General features: G+C 38.8%; 1 protein-coding gene across 1 annotated transcript in view; it reads left to right on the plus strand.

Moving 5' to 3' along the window:
* Cfap299 (cilia and flagella associated protein 299) overlaps positions 1–17,152 on the plus strand; it is a 447,243-nt gene that overhangs the window by 424,539 nt on the left and 5,552 nt on the right. Inside the window, exon 5 of the mRNA XM_050150032.1 lies at positions 4,763–4,892. Within this exon, the coding sequence (XP_050005989.1) occupies positions 4,763–4,892 (130 nt within the window). The remainder of the gene's footprint in view (positions 1–4,762; positions 4,893–17,152) is intronic.

A 17,152-nucleotide genomic window follows, 5' to 3' on the forward strand; every position in this document is an offset into this window, starting at 1 on the left:
ATTTTTAGTTTATATAATTATTTTTTCTAGAATCTTTGTTGACTTAATAACATTTGAAAATTTTAGGAGATTCACATTGGGAATAAGGATGTTATATAATTAGTAGTGTTACCATCACCCGGAATCCAGAGAATCAAATGGGAGAAAGAGTTAGAATAAGAAACTTACTTCAGAATAGCTGTATGCAAAATAAACATTTGTATAAGAATATACACCCTTAGAAAATAAACATCATCCGGAAGATATAGCAAGTACTTACCCAGTTCATAATAATGATATATAGAACAATGGAAATATTTAAAACTCCAAAGAATAACCTGAAATTTAAATTCTTCTTGCCTAAGTCATTCATCCAACTAATATGAACTGGTTTTTCCACCGGGCATTTGTTGCATAAAACTGACTTGGTAGAACGTGGTAAAACCAGCCTCCAGTCAACACCAGGGTAAAGAAGAAAACCCACGAACGTAGCCATAGCTTAGGAAAAAGTTTTGTCTATCTAAGGGTTAGACTACTTCTTTCTGAGAGGAAAAAGGAACCTGGATGGTTACTGATGGTAACGTCCTCTTTACTGCGCCTTAAGTAATCTCTCTTACTTGACAATCTCTTTACGTACACACTCACACTCACGCTCACACTCATTCACTCCGTCTCTTACGCGCTCACGCTCTCACACTTCCGTCGTGCTTCTTCTTCCCCGTCTCTCACACTTCTCTCTCTCCACCGCGGCCTTCTCTCAACATGGCCGCTCCTCTTCTTTCTCATTCTGCATCGCCACTGCTGCCTCTGCTTCCCTCACAGCCACACTCTGGACATTTTTAAGTCACGTTTTCAGGGCCCCGACCCATTCTCAAAACCCAAGATAAGACACGTAGTTTCTTTCTCTCAGGCTAGGAACGTCACGATGACCGGCCAGTGAGCAACCATGGCCTTGCACGTAGCTCTAAGTTGGTGAGGGCTCCCAGATCATAACGATTGGCTGAACCTTGACGTTGGGGAGTACGTGCAGAAAGGTCCATTGCTACAGGGAGTCATGTCTAAAGTTGCTTCAAACTCTGACCTTGGATCAGCAATAAACAGCACCTGGGAGAATGACCTCATGTATTTGTCTCTTGGGGCAACCAGATATTGTCTCCAAGGGCAACCAGCCTGATTTGAATTTGCTATGGAGTCTAAAGTTAACATGTGTGTAACAGGCTGTCTTTGTGAATGAGAATCTTGTCAGTCTTAGCAATGTAAAATAGCCTAGTATTGGTTCCATTCATCAAAATTATTCAGCTAGTAGAAATCTTCCTTCTGACCATCCACAGCTACATGTGTGCCCAGGAGATGGACTATTTTCATGAGAGAAACACACATGCAGTGGGAATACACACAAAGCTGTTCTTAGGGAAGAAATGAAGTTCTTAGGGAAGAAATGAAGTGACTCAAGAGAGAAATTACAGACAGGAGTAACTGGTTTCCTCAGTCAGTGACCCCATGACCTTTCCAGGTGGGGCTCCCCACCAGGGAATCATGCATCTGATGGGTCGACCTGCTAAACACTAATTGTCACCTTCTGTATACTCCCATGGTGGCTCTCAGCAGTTGTAGGCCGAAAAGCCTAGATATATTGACAATAGAGATTTAAATCATAGAGCAGAGACTATACAATTAATTTCAAATCATTAAAATAAAACTTGGAGGGAAAAACCAGACATAATTTTTATTTTAGTAAGGTTCACAGTGACGTAGAGTTTGATTCATCAAACATTAAATATGCTACAATTTTGGACTAAACATCTTTTTTTAATACTGGTATGAACAGAGCATGAAGCATTTCAAAATACACATTATCGCTTTTAAATATTTTATGATAACAGAAGCATCGCTAATCATTGCAAAAGAAGGGATGAGTTGGTAAGTAACACTAACAAGTACCCACATATTGGAGCCCTAGATTGTATATGATTTTCTTTTTTGCATTTTCAAACATAGAGGCATGCCAAGCCATTTGTGCTAGTATGTTCCTAGCCAGCTCAAGCTTTGGCCCTTGTGTTTCATGAAACTCCACATATCTTTAGCACCTGGCTTCCTCTCATTCCCCATTTCCGCAGGCAGGAAGGAAACAATAGACCTATCAAAAGTGGCAAATGTGGCTTCTGCATATGCCTCATTAGCTAAACATCTATCACGTGGTTGCACAGAGGGCAAGAGCTGAATTATAGTCTGGAGGATTGCCCACAAAGAAATGAAACATTTGTATGGTGGTGACTGGTTAGCCTCTGTGGAAGAGCTTCCCAAAGCCTTCTCAGCAGAAGGAAGTTGGGCAAGTGAGCAACAGGCTGGACTCTTAATCCTAGGGGCTGCCCTTTCCTCGTCAGGTCTCCATTTCCAGGTGGGGTTGGTGAGAAACTGAAGTACTTCATTGGGCTTACAGCAGGATCCAGGAGGTGTTGTTAAGTAATTCTCTCTATCAAATGCTGATCATTAGCCATGAGAGTTGGCAGAAAATTAAAGCTACTTAGGAGGAAAAAGTATTGACAAACCAAATTGTTTCATCAAAAGCACCATGCACCATATAAATTCAATTTTTGTATAAAGAGTATTTTTAATAAAGTCTGCCTGGGTTTCCATAAGGCTTAACCTGAGGTCTGAGCAACAAGATCGGAATGTGTGATATAAGCCATGCCACTGTATGCACAGTTATGACTCAGGAGCCGTGATGGGATTATCTATATCTCTATATCTCATAAATAATTATTTAGACACATATGTCAAGTTGAAAGGCACAACATGTCCCCCTATTCTAATCTCACAATCTCTTAACTGAAAGTCAATAAGGTGAGGTCAAATTATCTTCTTTCTTCAGGTGAAACTGAATTTGAAAACCAAGTCTGGGAGGAGGCAGTGTAAAATTAGCTGCCAAGATGTGGCTAAGCCTTTGCCACTAGGTCCCTAGAACTCAGCCTTTCCTCTGTTGCCCTGGTCCTGTTAGAGACTTTACCTATCATGTTGTGTTACTCCCGAGTACTAGCTGGAGGGTGAGATGCCCCAATTCAAACAGGGGCTTCCTGATGCTCCCTGAAGAGCCGACTAAAGCAGAGCAGTGATTGGAAGCCATTACTTCTCACCCCGCCTCAGAAAGGGCAGCCATTCTCATCAAACTCTACCTGCCCAATGACAAAAGCACAGGATCTGTGCAAGCAGTTCTGGGTGCTGGCAAGTTACTGTTTTCAGACACAAAGGCAATACCGAGGTCCCCCAAACAATGGAACAATTAAGAGAGAATTTAATCGGTGAAGACATCTTGTTCAAAAGAAGGAAGAGTAGTGGGCCAAACAACACGGATGTAGAATATGGGGAAACTAATTAAAACTATGTAGGGCAAGGCCTTTAGAGATGGCTCAACAAGAAAGAACATGTACTGCTTTACAGAGGACCCTGGATCTGTTCTCAAACAGGTCACAACCACTTGTAACTACAGCTGTAAGGGATCTGACACCTAGACCCTCCCCATATTCCTGGACTAACACAAAATGAAACTTTTTTAAAAAATTAAAGTATATACTACAAATATTTGAAAAATAGATAGGCCTATAAACTGTACACTTGTAACTCACTACACCTGCACTACAGGCCAAAGCCTGGTACAGTTGGCAAGTGGGCAAGGGGCTGGGTGGAGATTGAAACACAGAGAGAGAGAGAGAGAGAGAGAGAGAGAGAGAGAGAGAGAGAGAGAGAGAGNCCACACCGTAGCTCTTGGAATCCTTCAGCTGCAGCCACCAGAAACCATTCCCCTGTCTCGTGCTCTGAGCAGCTGCAAATACAGGAAAACAAATTATTTTGCTCAGAGCAGCTGCAAGCATAACAAGTTGTTTACTCCAGCAGACAAGGGGGCCACAGGTAATTCAAGTTCTGGGGGTCCACAGTCTCCAACATACACTTACCTTGATCTTTGTAATTTTAAAAGCAAGCATAACATTAAAAAAGTGTCTTGATAAGAACAACACACATTAAAGAAAATGTACTGAAGATTCTTTCAGTTCAAAGGGCAGTATTGTATTCAGTATTGACAAGCAAAAGCAAGAAGTGGAAAAAGCTAGAAGTCCTCCATACCCTGTTTTTGAAAGTAAAATGAAAGAATAGTTAGACAGTTGAAAGAGCATGTGTATGCTTTGAAACACACAAGTTTGACCGGGAATGTTATCTATAGGACTAGGAAGACCTTGACCATGCTGGTCACCTTGTCTAGCCTCCTGTCATTGGAGATGAGAACATCTTCATATGGATATCCTCTTGAATACAACAAAACATGTCTGTCATATGATAAGCAATCAAACGTACAGTTCCTCCACTCCCTGGGAAATGAATTGAAACAGAAACACTGGAAAAAATAAGTCAATGTGAACTTGTTTTGAATGGAAAGAGGTGACTTTGTCTGCCCTTCTTCCCACTAAACAGTCTTTTTATACCCTGAAGAGTCTACCATGGAAAAAATAATCTTAAATTGCATCAATTTTCTCCGTGACTTCCTGTGAATGTAATACTAGAATAAGTCCTATGTCTTACAGTGTCCAAACCAGGAAATCATGTAAAATCATTATAAGTATGTACCTAAATGATTGAGAATAACATCTCATAATATTTCAGCTAGAATTCAAACCTCAGATGTGTTCGCCATGGTTATTCTTGAGGATGAACTGCCCCAAATATTTTCAGAAGTGTGTATCATTTTAATGTGTTAGACATCCTAATTCTTTATAAATATTTACTTTTACAGCTTTTACAACTGGGACAACCATATTGCTGTTTGCAATTCAAGTCCCAATTACCAAGTGATGGCTGACAACCCTGAAGGATTACTTTTTAAATATAAAAGAGACAGGAAAATCCTCAACGTTGACCCAAAGGTAATTGTAACTTATCTGTTTCTTCAAAATGTGTTGTGTTTCTACTTAGTCAAAAAAAATTTTTAAATGTCTGACACCCTTATGGCTTGGGAGTTTTGTATGTTTGTTTTCTATCTTAGAAGTGAATAATTTCTTTGAAACATGAGCATTCAAAAAGAAAGAAGAGACAAGGAGAGAAGAGAAAGAGAATAGGGGGAGGGAAGAAAGGAAGAAGAGAGGGAGGATGGGAGAGAGAGAGAAAGGGAGAGACGGAGGGAGGCATTCCTCCAAAGTTTGTTTGGTGGATTATGAGAAGAAAGAGTTTATGTGGGAATGAAATAGAACTTAGGATTGAAGTAGAACAATCCCAAGTTCTACTTCCCAAGAAAAGAAACAATATTCCAGAATGAGAAACATAAGAATTGTGTGATATCCATGAAGTAGAAGTTCTACTTCAATCCCTACTAAGCATAGTTAGATTGGAGATATTGGATAATCTGTTCACTCTGATCATTAGTAGAGGGAGATTCTTAACCTTGTTTTTATACCCATGTGGTGCTTTTAAAGAAAATGCCCCCAAAGGGAATGGCAATATTAGGAGGTGTGACTTTGTTGGAGGAAGTGTGTCACTGTGGAGGTGAGTTTTGGGTTTCATATATGCTCAAGCCACACCCAATGTCCCAGATCACTTCCTGTTGCCTGGACAAGCTATAGAACTCAGCTACCTTTCCCACACCATGCCTGCCTGCATGCTGCCATGCCCCACCATGGTGGTAATGGGCTGAACCTGGCATTATGGTTTTTATCTATAATCTCAGCAACTTGGAGACTCAGACAGAGGATTGCTGTGAAATAAGATCAGCTTGAGGTACACGGTGAGTTCTAGAGCAGCCTTGGCCAGAGAGACCCTGTCAAATGATAACAAAAATTGACAAACAAATACACCTGTTACTGTGCTTCTAAGTGTTACTTTAGAAAATGTTTCATTAAAATATTTTAAAGACATGTCCTTTGGTACTTTGAATTTTATCAAGGGCAAATATTTACATCTTACATATTTTCAAAAGTTAAAAAGGCTTTAAGAATTTTGATCACCACTTGTATATTTAGGGATAAAAGTTAAACCTTTGAGTAACATTGTTATATGCTGGGGTTGTTTGAGTGTTTATTAACTCATTAATAACTTTTTGCCTTTGTTTTTTACTTGGGTTTGTTGTTGGTGTTGGTCATTCCTATGACAGTCTAAAATCAAAAGACAAAGGAAACAATATTCCAGAATGCGAAACATAAGAATTGTGTGATAGGGCTGGAGAGATGGCTCAGCGGTTAAGAGCATTGCCTGCTCTTCCAAAGGTCCTGAGTTCAATTCCCGGCAACCACATGGTGGCTCACAACCATCTGTAATGAGGTCTGGTGCCCTCTTCTGGCCTGCAGGCATACATGTAGAAAGAATATTGTATATATAATAAATAAATAAATAAATAAATAAATGTTAAAAAAAAAGAATTGTGTGATATCCATGTGAAAGAGGCAAAGCTGCACCAAAGGCTAAGCATAGGCTAGTGGGTTTTAAATCTTTTTCTAAAGGTTTTAGAGATATAAAGTCAAAAACTTATTTCACGTTCCCTTAATACAGATTCTGTCATGTACAAAGTGCTCAGTAGCTAAGGGTCCAAAGAATGACTGAATGAAACTGTGCAAGAAATAGCGTTGGTTGTGTTCACATTCGTATGGAAGAGCAGATCCAGCTGAACAGAAGCTGTTTTTCTTCAGCCTGTCAATCTAGACAGTAGTACCCAAGGTTGGACCTTGAGTGTGAGCTATCCTGGAGCCCAGATGGTCTCCAGGCATAGGCAAAACAGACCACTGGAGAGGCATAAAAACATATAAAAGTTGTGATCTTGCTGCCTTTGAAAAAAATTTCCCAAAAGTTTATGCATGTATGTTCTCTCGAGTTCTGTGGCTCATGTGTAGCTGGATGTGGTCTGAAAGTCTTGGCTGTGTTTTGTTTCTTTTAGGTCCCCATGCAACTACTTGGAAACATGGGTTCTGGGACCAGGAAAGGAGACATTGGATGCATAGCTAAGGAGCTTTTATCCAGTGCTATATCCTGTAGAGGAAATGCTACTCCTTTCTTTATCACAAATGAGGAAATGAAAACTCTGTGGGGCCACATTTATGAGGAATCTCTGAGAAGAATGAATTCGGTAAAAGGCCTTCCCTCTAGCAGCACCTCCGGTGTACGACGTCAGGATGGAAGTAGATGATGTTCGTACAGAAAGCCGAATAGGGAGCACTCACAGAGGGCTTTCTTCTGGAAGTTAAGGTGTATATCTAAGGAAAACCTCAAATTATTAACAACAACATTATGGTTTGGTGGAAAAGGTGTTCAAATAAATTTGAACAACATAATAATTAACGTATTTGATCTATACTGGGGCTCTGTTCAGGTTATTGGTATACTTTAAGGATGTGTGTCATGAAAGGAGTTTTATGGGCCCTTAGGAATTGATGCATACAATTACCTGAACATACTTTACAAAATTTCCCCATTTGAAAAATCATTCATTAGGTCTCACAAGCTTCATCAACAATGCATGAAACAATTCCTCATTTTTTAGAAAAAGAATTAATTTGAAGGAAAAGGTTTCTAAATCTTGGAGAAAGAACAATTCATAATTAGTGAGAGTCAAGAATGAGTCATAGAGACATCTGTCGATGCCTGAATAATCTCTTAATTTTGAAAGTTTGAACTGTGATTAATTTTATCTTTTTGATCTCCAGAAAGATGAAATTAATGTCAGACTTTCTAGAAAGAAACCCTGGCCTCAATATCAAGAGACAAACTGGTAGGCCACTACTCACTCAACCACATTGCCTTGATAGACTCCCGTCGTCTTCCTGTCTGTTGACAGAGACAGAAGTGAAGGGTTTGTGTTTGTTGTTCGATTTGTTTTACTCCGATCTCTTAAATCTCTGAAATACACCAGCTTAATGCTCAGACTTGGGCTCGGCTCAGCCCAAGAAGAATGAACTTCATGATTCCATGCTTGCCAATGTCCCACAGTTCAGGAACCTTTGTCCTGGAAAAGCGGTAACCTAAGAGGTCTGGTTACTCTCTTCCCAAGTATAAATAGAATAACTCAGATTTGAATTTTTATAGTCTAGGCATTAAATTAGCATTTGTGTCCCCTACACAATTTGTATTCACCATTACAAGGGCCCCACTATTTTGTATTTCACGAGATCCCAACATAACACTTTCAGGGAACAAAGAACTATGATAAAGTACATGTTTTAATAACTACAAATTATGGGAATCGTATTTCTATATTTATTTAGTATTTCTCATAATCATTTTACTTTCAATTTCTTAAAAATGAACATCCTATAATTCGGACAGGTCAGGGGCTGCGAAGCCCTGTGAGGACAGGGCTCATCCCTCCTATTTTCCTTCAGACACTTCCAAAACACTTGATGCCTCAAATTAAAGAAGTCACGATCAAGAAAAGGTAGAAACAGTGGTAAACAGGATGTGTTTCCTTTGCACAACAGATGTAGCCTCATTAATTCTGAAGCTTAGTTCCCACGAAACAGTTGTTTGTGAATGGAAGCAGTCAGAAAAGGAAAAATGTGCAGGTCTTAGAACAAGTAATAAGAGTTCATGGGTTAGGAAATTCCAAATGCTGTTAAGAGTTTGGTTGCACTGAAAACAAGACCACTGGCTTTAACCTCCCTGCAGCTGTATAACATCTGGAACAAATAAGACAAGTTTCTATTTTTGAGTGAAGAATGCTTGTCTGAATGATTCACACCCACCAAAATGTTTCCAGTGTGTTATCTTAGAGGGGCTGAGTGGAAGCTCTTTGCTCTCAGTCCTCTGCATTATCTGAACAAATGAGACGGGGAGGAGGCATTTTTTTTTCTTTTACTTTTAAAAGCTACTAGCACAAGACAGTTTGCTTTAGAGTCTTAGAATAACAGGGTGCACAAAAGCAAGAATGTTCCACCAAGGAGATAAGGCAGACGAGGTTAGAGAGTTATAAGAGAGAGTTTATTTCCATCTATATTTTCAGTTTTTTTTTTCTGAAGTCAAAGAACTATATAATGTCAGGTGTTCTCCGTGAGAATATCAAGTTAGAATGTAGTTTTGATTTTTGAACACACTCAGATAGCTTGCGTGCAAGTTTAAGATGGCATGATTATCAGGAGACTCAATCAATGACACTCAAAATTCAATAATTATGAGGCACTAAGGGGGAGAGAAAGATGAGAAAGATCTCAACCTTTGTCCTCTGGCTGTTTGTGGGTGTTTTTAGTCTCCGTTGTCTTGTCTTTAATTTATTTGGAGGAAACAAGCCTGTGAACACACCCAGTCAGTAGTAAGAAAGACTTAACTCACAGACTGAGCTACCACCTTTATAGTACAGAGAAAGAAGGGAGAACCTTCCATCTTGGGCCTGAAGCTGGCGGCAGGCTGGTGAGGGGATAAGAGGAAATGTCTGGTTAGAGTGAGGGACGAACTCTTAAACTGGGAGTAGGATGGTTAGAGATTGAAGTTGCCCAGTGGGAGAGGGGAAGACAGACCAAGGAAATTAATAGTTGGATGTGCTACTGCTTCACCTAGGTGGGTACAGTGCGGATAGAGCACGGCTTGAGTCCGGAGGACTGATGAGCACCTTGCTCTGCTCTTGCTAGGAAATGGAGAAACAGGGCAAGGCTTGTGCAAGGAAATAACAGGATTGAAGCCCTGTGTCGGGTGGATAGAGGGCATAGACCAGAACAGCATGGGAGGAAAGTCACAGCAGGTCAGGGTGCGGTGAAAACAGAGCAAAGAGGCTCTGAGGTGTGGTTCTATTTGGGGAGCAGACTGTGAGTTGATGCCTTCGGTTCTCCAACTAGTCTGATCTTCAACACAGCTTTGAGAATGTGTATATCCCTAAGGAATTTTTCAGAAACTCTCACCTCACCCAGTCCTCCAAAAAAAATTGTGAGCTAGAGCCTAATTTGGTTATAGCTGATCACAAAGTGGCTGATAGCAAAATAATCAATGCACATGAGATATGCATGGTGCATTGCTTTAGCAGGATGCATATCTGGTTTCTTTACGTGTCAGGGCCCCTCCTCCTCCGAAGGCTGATCCCAACCGTGTACCCCTAACAAGGAGCTGCCTTGCACAATAACATCTCCCTAGCTGTTGTTTCGTTGTCTGCGCATAAAGGAACCACATTCCTTTCCCTGGAACTGATTTTAAGTCAAAAGTCTTGATTTAAAGCGTCTTAGTTCACAGTTTAATTCTTAAAATTATACAAAGAGACAAAAAAGTGCGGTCCAGGTTCCAAGACTCCTGGAAAACCCTCCCAGGAATAAACGTCGTGATGTTTCTGGTTGGGAAATCGCCAGTTTCTCCTTATTTGCTTGGGCCATTATGGGAGAGGTGAAAAAGCTGTAAGGTAGCCTTTATTCCTTTATTCTCAGGAATCTCTCTATGACGTCCATCTGCCCAACGGATCACATGGAACAAAACTTACAAATCATAAACAGTAAAGAGCAAAGTAGGAACGTTTTCGGGCTGTTTTTACCTTTGCATTGCCGGTGCTAGCCACTATGGCCATATGTGGTAGGTGCTCAATGACATCTGTAGAGTGAATACACAGAATATTAAATATTTGCTAAAGAAATGAAGAATGGGGCCAAAAATAACCTCAGAAACTTTGGAGGTTAACTTGGAAATTCTTTAGGCTCTCAAGCACTAGAAGTATGGAAAGCTAAAATCTGTAACTGACAGCTACCACAAGTGTTGGCATGGCTTGCCGCTCTCCCCTTGGGGGGGGGTGCATTAATTCTGAGCATTCTTAGCTGTGCATCAACATACTGACCCTAGGTCTCCAGGGCAGTGACTGTGGGCAGGTGCATGAGTGAACGAGCCTGGCAACCATTTTATTATTTTCAGATAATTGTCTAGATGTTTTTATATAATATACATAAACTATTATGTATTTTAGCATATATTAATATATATAGTAAAATTCTTTTCTGTGAGCAACAGAACACTAGATAAATAAGTTTTTACATTGAATAAATGTGTCAAACAAAAGCACCTGTCCTTAGGTTTTTTTTTTTTTTTGCTGTTTTTTTTTTTTTAATTTAGATGACAATTTTATCAGTGCTTATGTCTCTCTCCTGAGCTCCAGAAACTACCACCCAAGTGCTTTTTATTATTTTCAGATAATTGTCTAGATGTTTTTATATAATATACATAAACTATTATGTATTTTAGCATATATTAATATATATAGTAAAATTCTTTTCTGTGAGCAACAGAACACTAGATAAATAAGTTTTTACATTGAATAAATGTGTCAAACAAAAGCACCTGTCCTTAGGTTTTTTTTTTTTTTTGCTGACTTTTTAAATTTAATTTAGATGACAATTTTATCAGTGCTTATGTCTCTCTCCTGAGCTCCAGAAACTACCACCCAAGTGCTTTTTGCCATTAGTAGGAAAGGTGTTAATTGCTTTCATCACTCTGCCTCCAGCCTCTGAATTCATTGACTAATTTCCCTTGGCACACAGACTTAAAATCACAGCCCTTCACTGGCTTGAAACTGCCGCTTTCCTGATGGAAGCCCATGGCATTCCTACACCCTCTAGGCAGATGGTTCTAGTTGAGTTTCTTGGAGCTTTAATCCCCTGGGGAACATCCTCAGTTGGACAATCTGTCTTTTTACAAGAGCCAGGTGCATTTCCTTCTGATCACTAAAAACAAGAACCAAAAGCAAGATGCTGAACAGAAGAAGATTAAATGGCACAACAATTTCTTCAGTCTTCAAGAATCTCTCCTCAAACTCCACTGCAACGCTAACTCACCCTGGGCCAGTAGAGCAAGGGACGCTCATCAAACCAGCAGCTCCGTCCTTGGGCCTTTGGCTTTTCCTCAAGAGGCCGCCTGTTAAACACTGCTTTTTAACTATGGCCCAGTCACAGTTATTAAGTGAACCTGAGGTGTTGCCAACTTTCTGGGTTTGCTGCCTAAATTACTGAATATTTGGTTGATTATAGCCCTAAAACAGCCACATACTAAGTAGCTTTTAAACATTTTCTCCCTTGGGCAATCACCTGGTATATCAGAACTGAAAGTCCACCACATATAAATTAGTATTTACTCAACTAACTACTACTAAAATCAATGGCCTTAAGGAATCCATTAAAAATTACATAATAGATCTTGGCTTTTATGAATTAAAACTCCTAAAACTTAAGTGCCATGTCCTCCTCTTGACCTGGAAAACTGATTTTAATTCTATATGCAGTATTTATGGAACAAGCCCTAGAGATAAGCACAAGTTGTTAGGTGTCCAAGACATGAACTCATATGTGAAGTATAACACAAGAAAGGCAAACTAGGGAAAAGAAAAATCCAAATCTATTATGTTAAATTATTGCATAGCTCTCAATTTTTGGTACTAATAATAATGATAACTTTGTACTATCCAGGCAAAATGTCATTAATGATATTCAGTGTGCATAGCCCAATAAGAAATCAGAAAAGTTTCTAGTTGTCTTTCTCATTACAAAAGTGGCGCTTTCGCACATGATGCCCAAGGAAAGTAGAACCAGTAGGACCTAGGGAAGCAGGGGGCAGAGATCTGGGAAAACAACTTTACTTCCTTTACTTACTCCCTTTTCACAAAGTACACTATCACATTCTAGGAGCAGGAGGAAGAGTCCAGCGTTAGTTTTATGCCAAGAAGAAAACTGAGTTGAACACAATAAGCATTTCTTCTATACTCAAAAAGATCTGATTTCTTTTTTAAAATAATATTTTTTGAGTTTAAGAAAATAACTTGTATTTAAATATTAACAACTTTAACATTTAAGGTATTAAAGGTGTGCATTCTGATGCCTGAAACTGATCCCCTTTCAATTCCTTTCCACCTCTGTTAATCCTTCCTAAAGCTCTCTTTCCATAAGCATGACTATTCTATTGTTGTTGTTGATGTTTTTGTTGTTCTATTTAATTTTGGTTTTGTAGAGATTTTGACTTGGATTATCTATGTGATTATGGGTTAGGCACTATCCATTGGAGCCTGGTAGACTCCTCAGTGAAGGAGCAACTTTATCCCAGAATCCATCAGTAGCCAAAAGTTCAGCAGGAAGGAGAAGGGCTTCCTGATCCATGATAACATGCTGACAGGCCCAGGATTGTATAGGCCTATTATAGGCAGCCACAGCTGCTGTGAAATCATAATCGATGCTTATGCCTTGCTCAAAAGATAGCATTTCAATTCTATTTTCTTTATTCTTGTCTTGAATTCTTCCTAACCCCTCTTCTGCAGTGGCCCCTGTGATTAAAGGGTGATGTGGGATTCCCCTCTACATGCTGTGAATACCATTGGTGAATAAAGAAACTGCCATGGCCTGTTGATAGAACTTAGATAAGCAAGGAAAACTAAACTTAATACTGAAAGAAAGGAGGCAGAGCCAGAGAGAAGTCATGAAGCCCCATTAGAGAGAGACATCAGAACTTTAGCCGGTAAACAACAGCCATGTGGAGATACACAGATTAATAGAAATGGATTAAGTTAATATGTAAGAGTTAGCCAATAAGAAGCTAGAGATAATGGACAAAGCAGTGATTTAATTAATAGGGTTTCTGGATGATTATTTGGGGAATGAGAGGCAGGGACAAACAAGCAGCCTTATTACAACAGATTGACACTACGTGGCCAGCTAAAATCCCCTTAAAACCTGAGAGGGCTTACAAAGAAATTATACACACTAAAAGACAAAGTTTAGCCACATTTTTTTTCATAATGGGCTTTGCTTGCTGACAGATTTCTACAGCTCCTTTAAGAGAGGTTTTCCTGATTCAGCAATAGCAGAAAAAAGCCATGCCATTTTGAAACAGCTTCCTGAACCATGCTGCCAGTGTTATCTCTGGCTCTTTCAGGAGACCAAGCATTTGAATGGGGTTTGTGAGCAACAAGCTTATAGCTTGCTTGGTGGCAACATGGACCGACTGTGTGGCTAGAGATGGGGTGTTGTGCATGGCTATTGGAGGCAGCAAGCAGTTGCTCTATGCTGGACTGGGCATGGGCAAGCAGGCACTTTTTCCATATTTGCCCTAGTAATGGCACTGCTTAAATTTATAAAAAGAGCTTAGCATTTTATGAAGCATTTCTGGTAAGAAAATAATTACAGATACACAATAAGACAAATTCAGATGAAAAAGACCTCTAAATGGGTCACAGTGTTGGATAAAAGTACATAGGCTTGGGAGAGAGCCGAAAAAGAATATAGAGAGTTTGAAAAGAAATAAATCATTTAAAAAAATAAAACAGCTCTGTTTTGCCTCTCCTCCTCTTCCCCCTCCCCTCTCTCTCCCTCTTCCTTAATAAACACTTATGCCTAAAAAAAATTAAAAAAAAATAAAACAGTCTTTAAAGAGACAGAGTACAGACAGTCATAGACTAAAAGCATAAAGATAATAAAATAAATATTAAAAAGTAACAGATTTAAAACAACTCGGCCATGTAGAGATGCAATATACACAGAGATTCTGAATTTTGTATATTATTGTGTTTTCTTTGAGTTTTCTGACTGTGACAGAGCTAAGTACAGAGAGATATTTCATTGTATGGGCTGCTAAGCTAAACCAACATATATATTTTAAAGGTAGCTTGATTTCAAAATATAGATCTAAAGATTTGTCGTTTTGAAAAAGGGGCTCTTTTGTTTCCACAAAGGATGAGAACCTGTGGATTCATTCCAGGCTAATGTGGTTTAATGCACCAAGACCCCCTGAAAGGTTGCCGTGAACACCCCCAAAAATTACTTTGAGATGATCCTACCACACAGGATACACCATGAAAGACCTGATTAACAGTTCCTCCAATAAGCAGGAAGTAGTCTAGAGAACTATACTCAAATTCCCAAATATTGTTTATAAATGTTTGTTTACATTTAAAGGGGGCTATGCTCTAGAGATTTGCATTGGCACAATGTAATGTGTAATTGGGAAATATAGGTTAATAGATAATCATCTATAATAGTCAAGCTTGTGGTCATGTTTGTTAGATTTTCTAGATAATCATAGATGTATTTCATATAGTTTGGTAGTCTTCAAATCTTTCAGAGACCTTCAGAATATGGCATTTGATATGTTTTAAGAAGTTAGGACTTTTTGTAACAATGAGACACATCTGCTCCTGACAGCACCAATCTACTCAAGAGAATGGCAGGCATTGAAGAGCCTCCTTATGGAGTTGGCTAGCCATTTGGGCAAGAAACTGCTTTTGCCTGGACTGCTTGATGGTATGCTGTGTGAACTGGACATGCAGGATCCACATAGAGATGACTGCTGAACTTGCCTAACGATGAGACAGAACTTCAAGGTTTCTGCTTCATAAAAGAGTCTGCTAGACACATTCAGGACACAGAAGAAAGTGACTGACAAACTGCCAATATAGGTGGAACTGTCTTTGACATTTCCTGCTTTAGAGAAAAGTCTGCTGAATACTATAGGCCTAAAAAGGATGCCCCAACAGTACATTAGAACTTTGGGTGACTGTCCAGACAGCAAAATGTCTCTGTCAATTCTAGAGTTTTGGAAGTTGTTTACAATGTACTTCCTGTTTACTTAGGTAATATTATATCCTCCTGGATTCTTTGATGGAGTTGAAGAATATGTAATTATAGTTACAGTATTCCTTAGTTATGATAAAAGATAAAGAAGATATAAATATTGTAACTGTAATTCTTGTTTGGTGCCTGTTTTGTTATATGTAGTTTTACTATGTTAAAGATAAAGCCTTCATTTTTATTTAAACAGAAAAAAGAGATATTGTAATATTCCCCGCTGCATGCTGTGAATATACTTCTTGTCTTTCTATTTAGAAAACAAATGAGCAAACAAACAAAAATTAGAATTTTTAAGCATAAGAAAAACACAGGAAATAGACACACATATGCCATAAAAGCACGAAATTAGAAAACATTACATATAAGCAAAAGGCAAGAAAGACAAAAAGATGTAAAGGATTACTTCTATTTCTAAGAGAAAAGATGAGATTTTTTTCCCCCTTGAAAGTGAAAATTTTTAGTCAAAGTATAGATAGTTGGTAAAAGGTTAACCAGGTACTAGTCACTTATGTTGTGATTAGACCATGTCACCTTACAATTAAAATTGGTCAATTTTGACACTTCCTGTTTACCAAACTGTGTTTGCTTTGCACACTTTTTAAACTCTGTCTTCAGAGTTTTTGTTTTTGTTGTTGTTGTTGGAGTCACTTTTATGCGTGCTTTTACTGTTATTGGAATTGAGCATTTCTTTCACACAGGTGTTAGTTTATTATATTTCTGATTCTTTCATTATCTTATGTATAGCAACACACTACAGATTAGATATCTGTCTTTTACCCTTTGAGGTATGTAAAGCTTAACGTATTAGTCAACAATACTGATGTCTCCCTTGAGGTTTCTTTTCCCACTGTTCATATTAAAACTTTTCATTCTAAGAGGGGGAATCATTTACTTGTGCTTTCTTTCAGTTTTGTGAGTCACTATTTACATTTAAATCTGTAATTCTTGTAGTAGTGGGGCAAAATAGCATCTCTTGGTCCTGTCAATGATGAATGTTCAGCATTTATTGCCCTTGTATTTTGAATTTTGTTTTATCATATCTATACTCATCTTGGGAGTCTGTCATTCTTGGGACCTAGCAATGACTGCAAGTTTTTCTTTTAGCAGATTCTTACAGGGCTATGATTGTGAAGATAGAGCTTGTTAGGTGCTGACTTTTATCCACTAGCTGCCTTGCATGCTGTGACTGCTATGTATGCATGATTGCTTTCAGCACTCTTGAGATCGGTTATTAAAGAACAGTGTCTCAAGGGAGATAGCATCATGATCCCTGTGAAAATAGAAAATGAATATGTGGTATAGATTTTTTTTCTAAAAATCTTTTATTTATTTTTTATTTATTTATTTTATGTGCATTGGTGATTTGCCATGGGTGTCGGGTCCCCTGTAATTGGAATTACAGACAGTTGTGAGCTGCCATGTGGGTGCTGGGAATCAAACTCAGGACCTTTGGAAGAGCAGTCAGTGCTCTTAACCACTGAGCCATCTCTCCAGCCCTGTGGTATAGATTTTTAACTGATGGGCTAGTAAAGGAACCAGTAAGATGTTTCTACTGGTCCAAAAGAGCATTAAAAAAAGAAATCACTCAAGTGAGAGACCTTGGAACACTCATCTCTAAACAGGATGTCTCCATCAAA

This window comes from Alexandromys fortis, unplaced genomic scaffold (genome assembly GCF_014885135.2).
Source record: "Alexandromys fortis isolate MF-2015 unplaced genomic scaffold, M_Fortis_MF-2015_v1.1 scaffold_0, whole genome shotgun sequence".
NCBI classification, from domain to species: domain Eukaryota; kingdom Metazoa; phylum Chordata; class Mammalia; order Rodentia; family Cricetidae; genus Alexandromys; species Alexandromys fortis.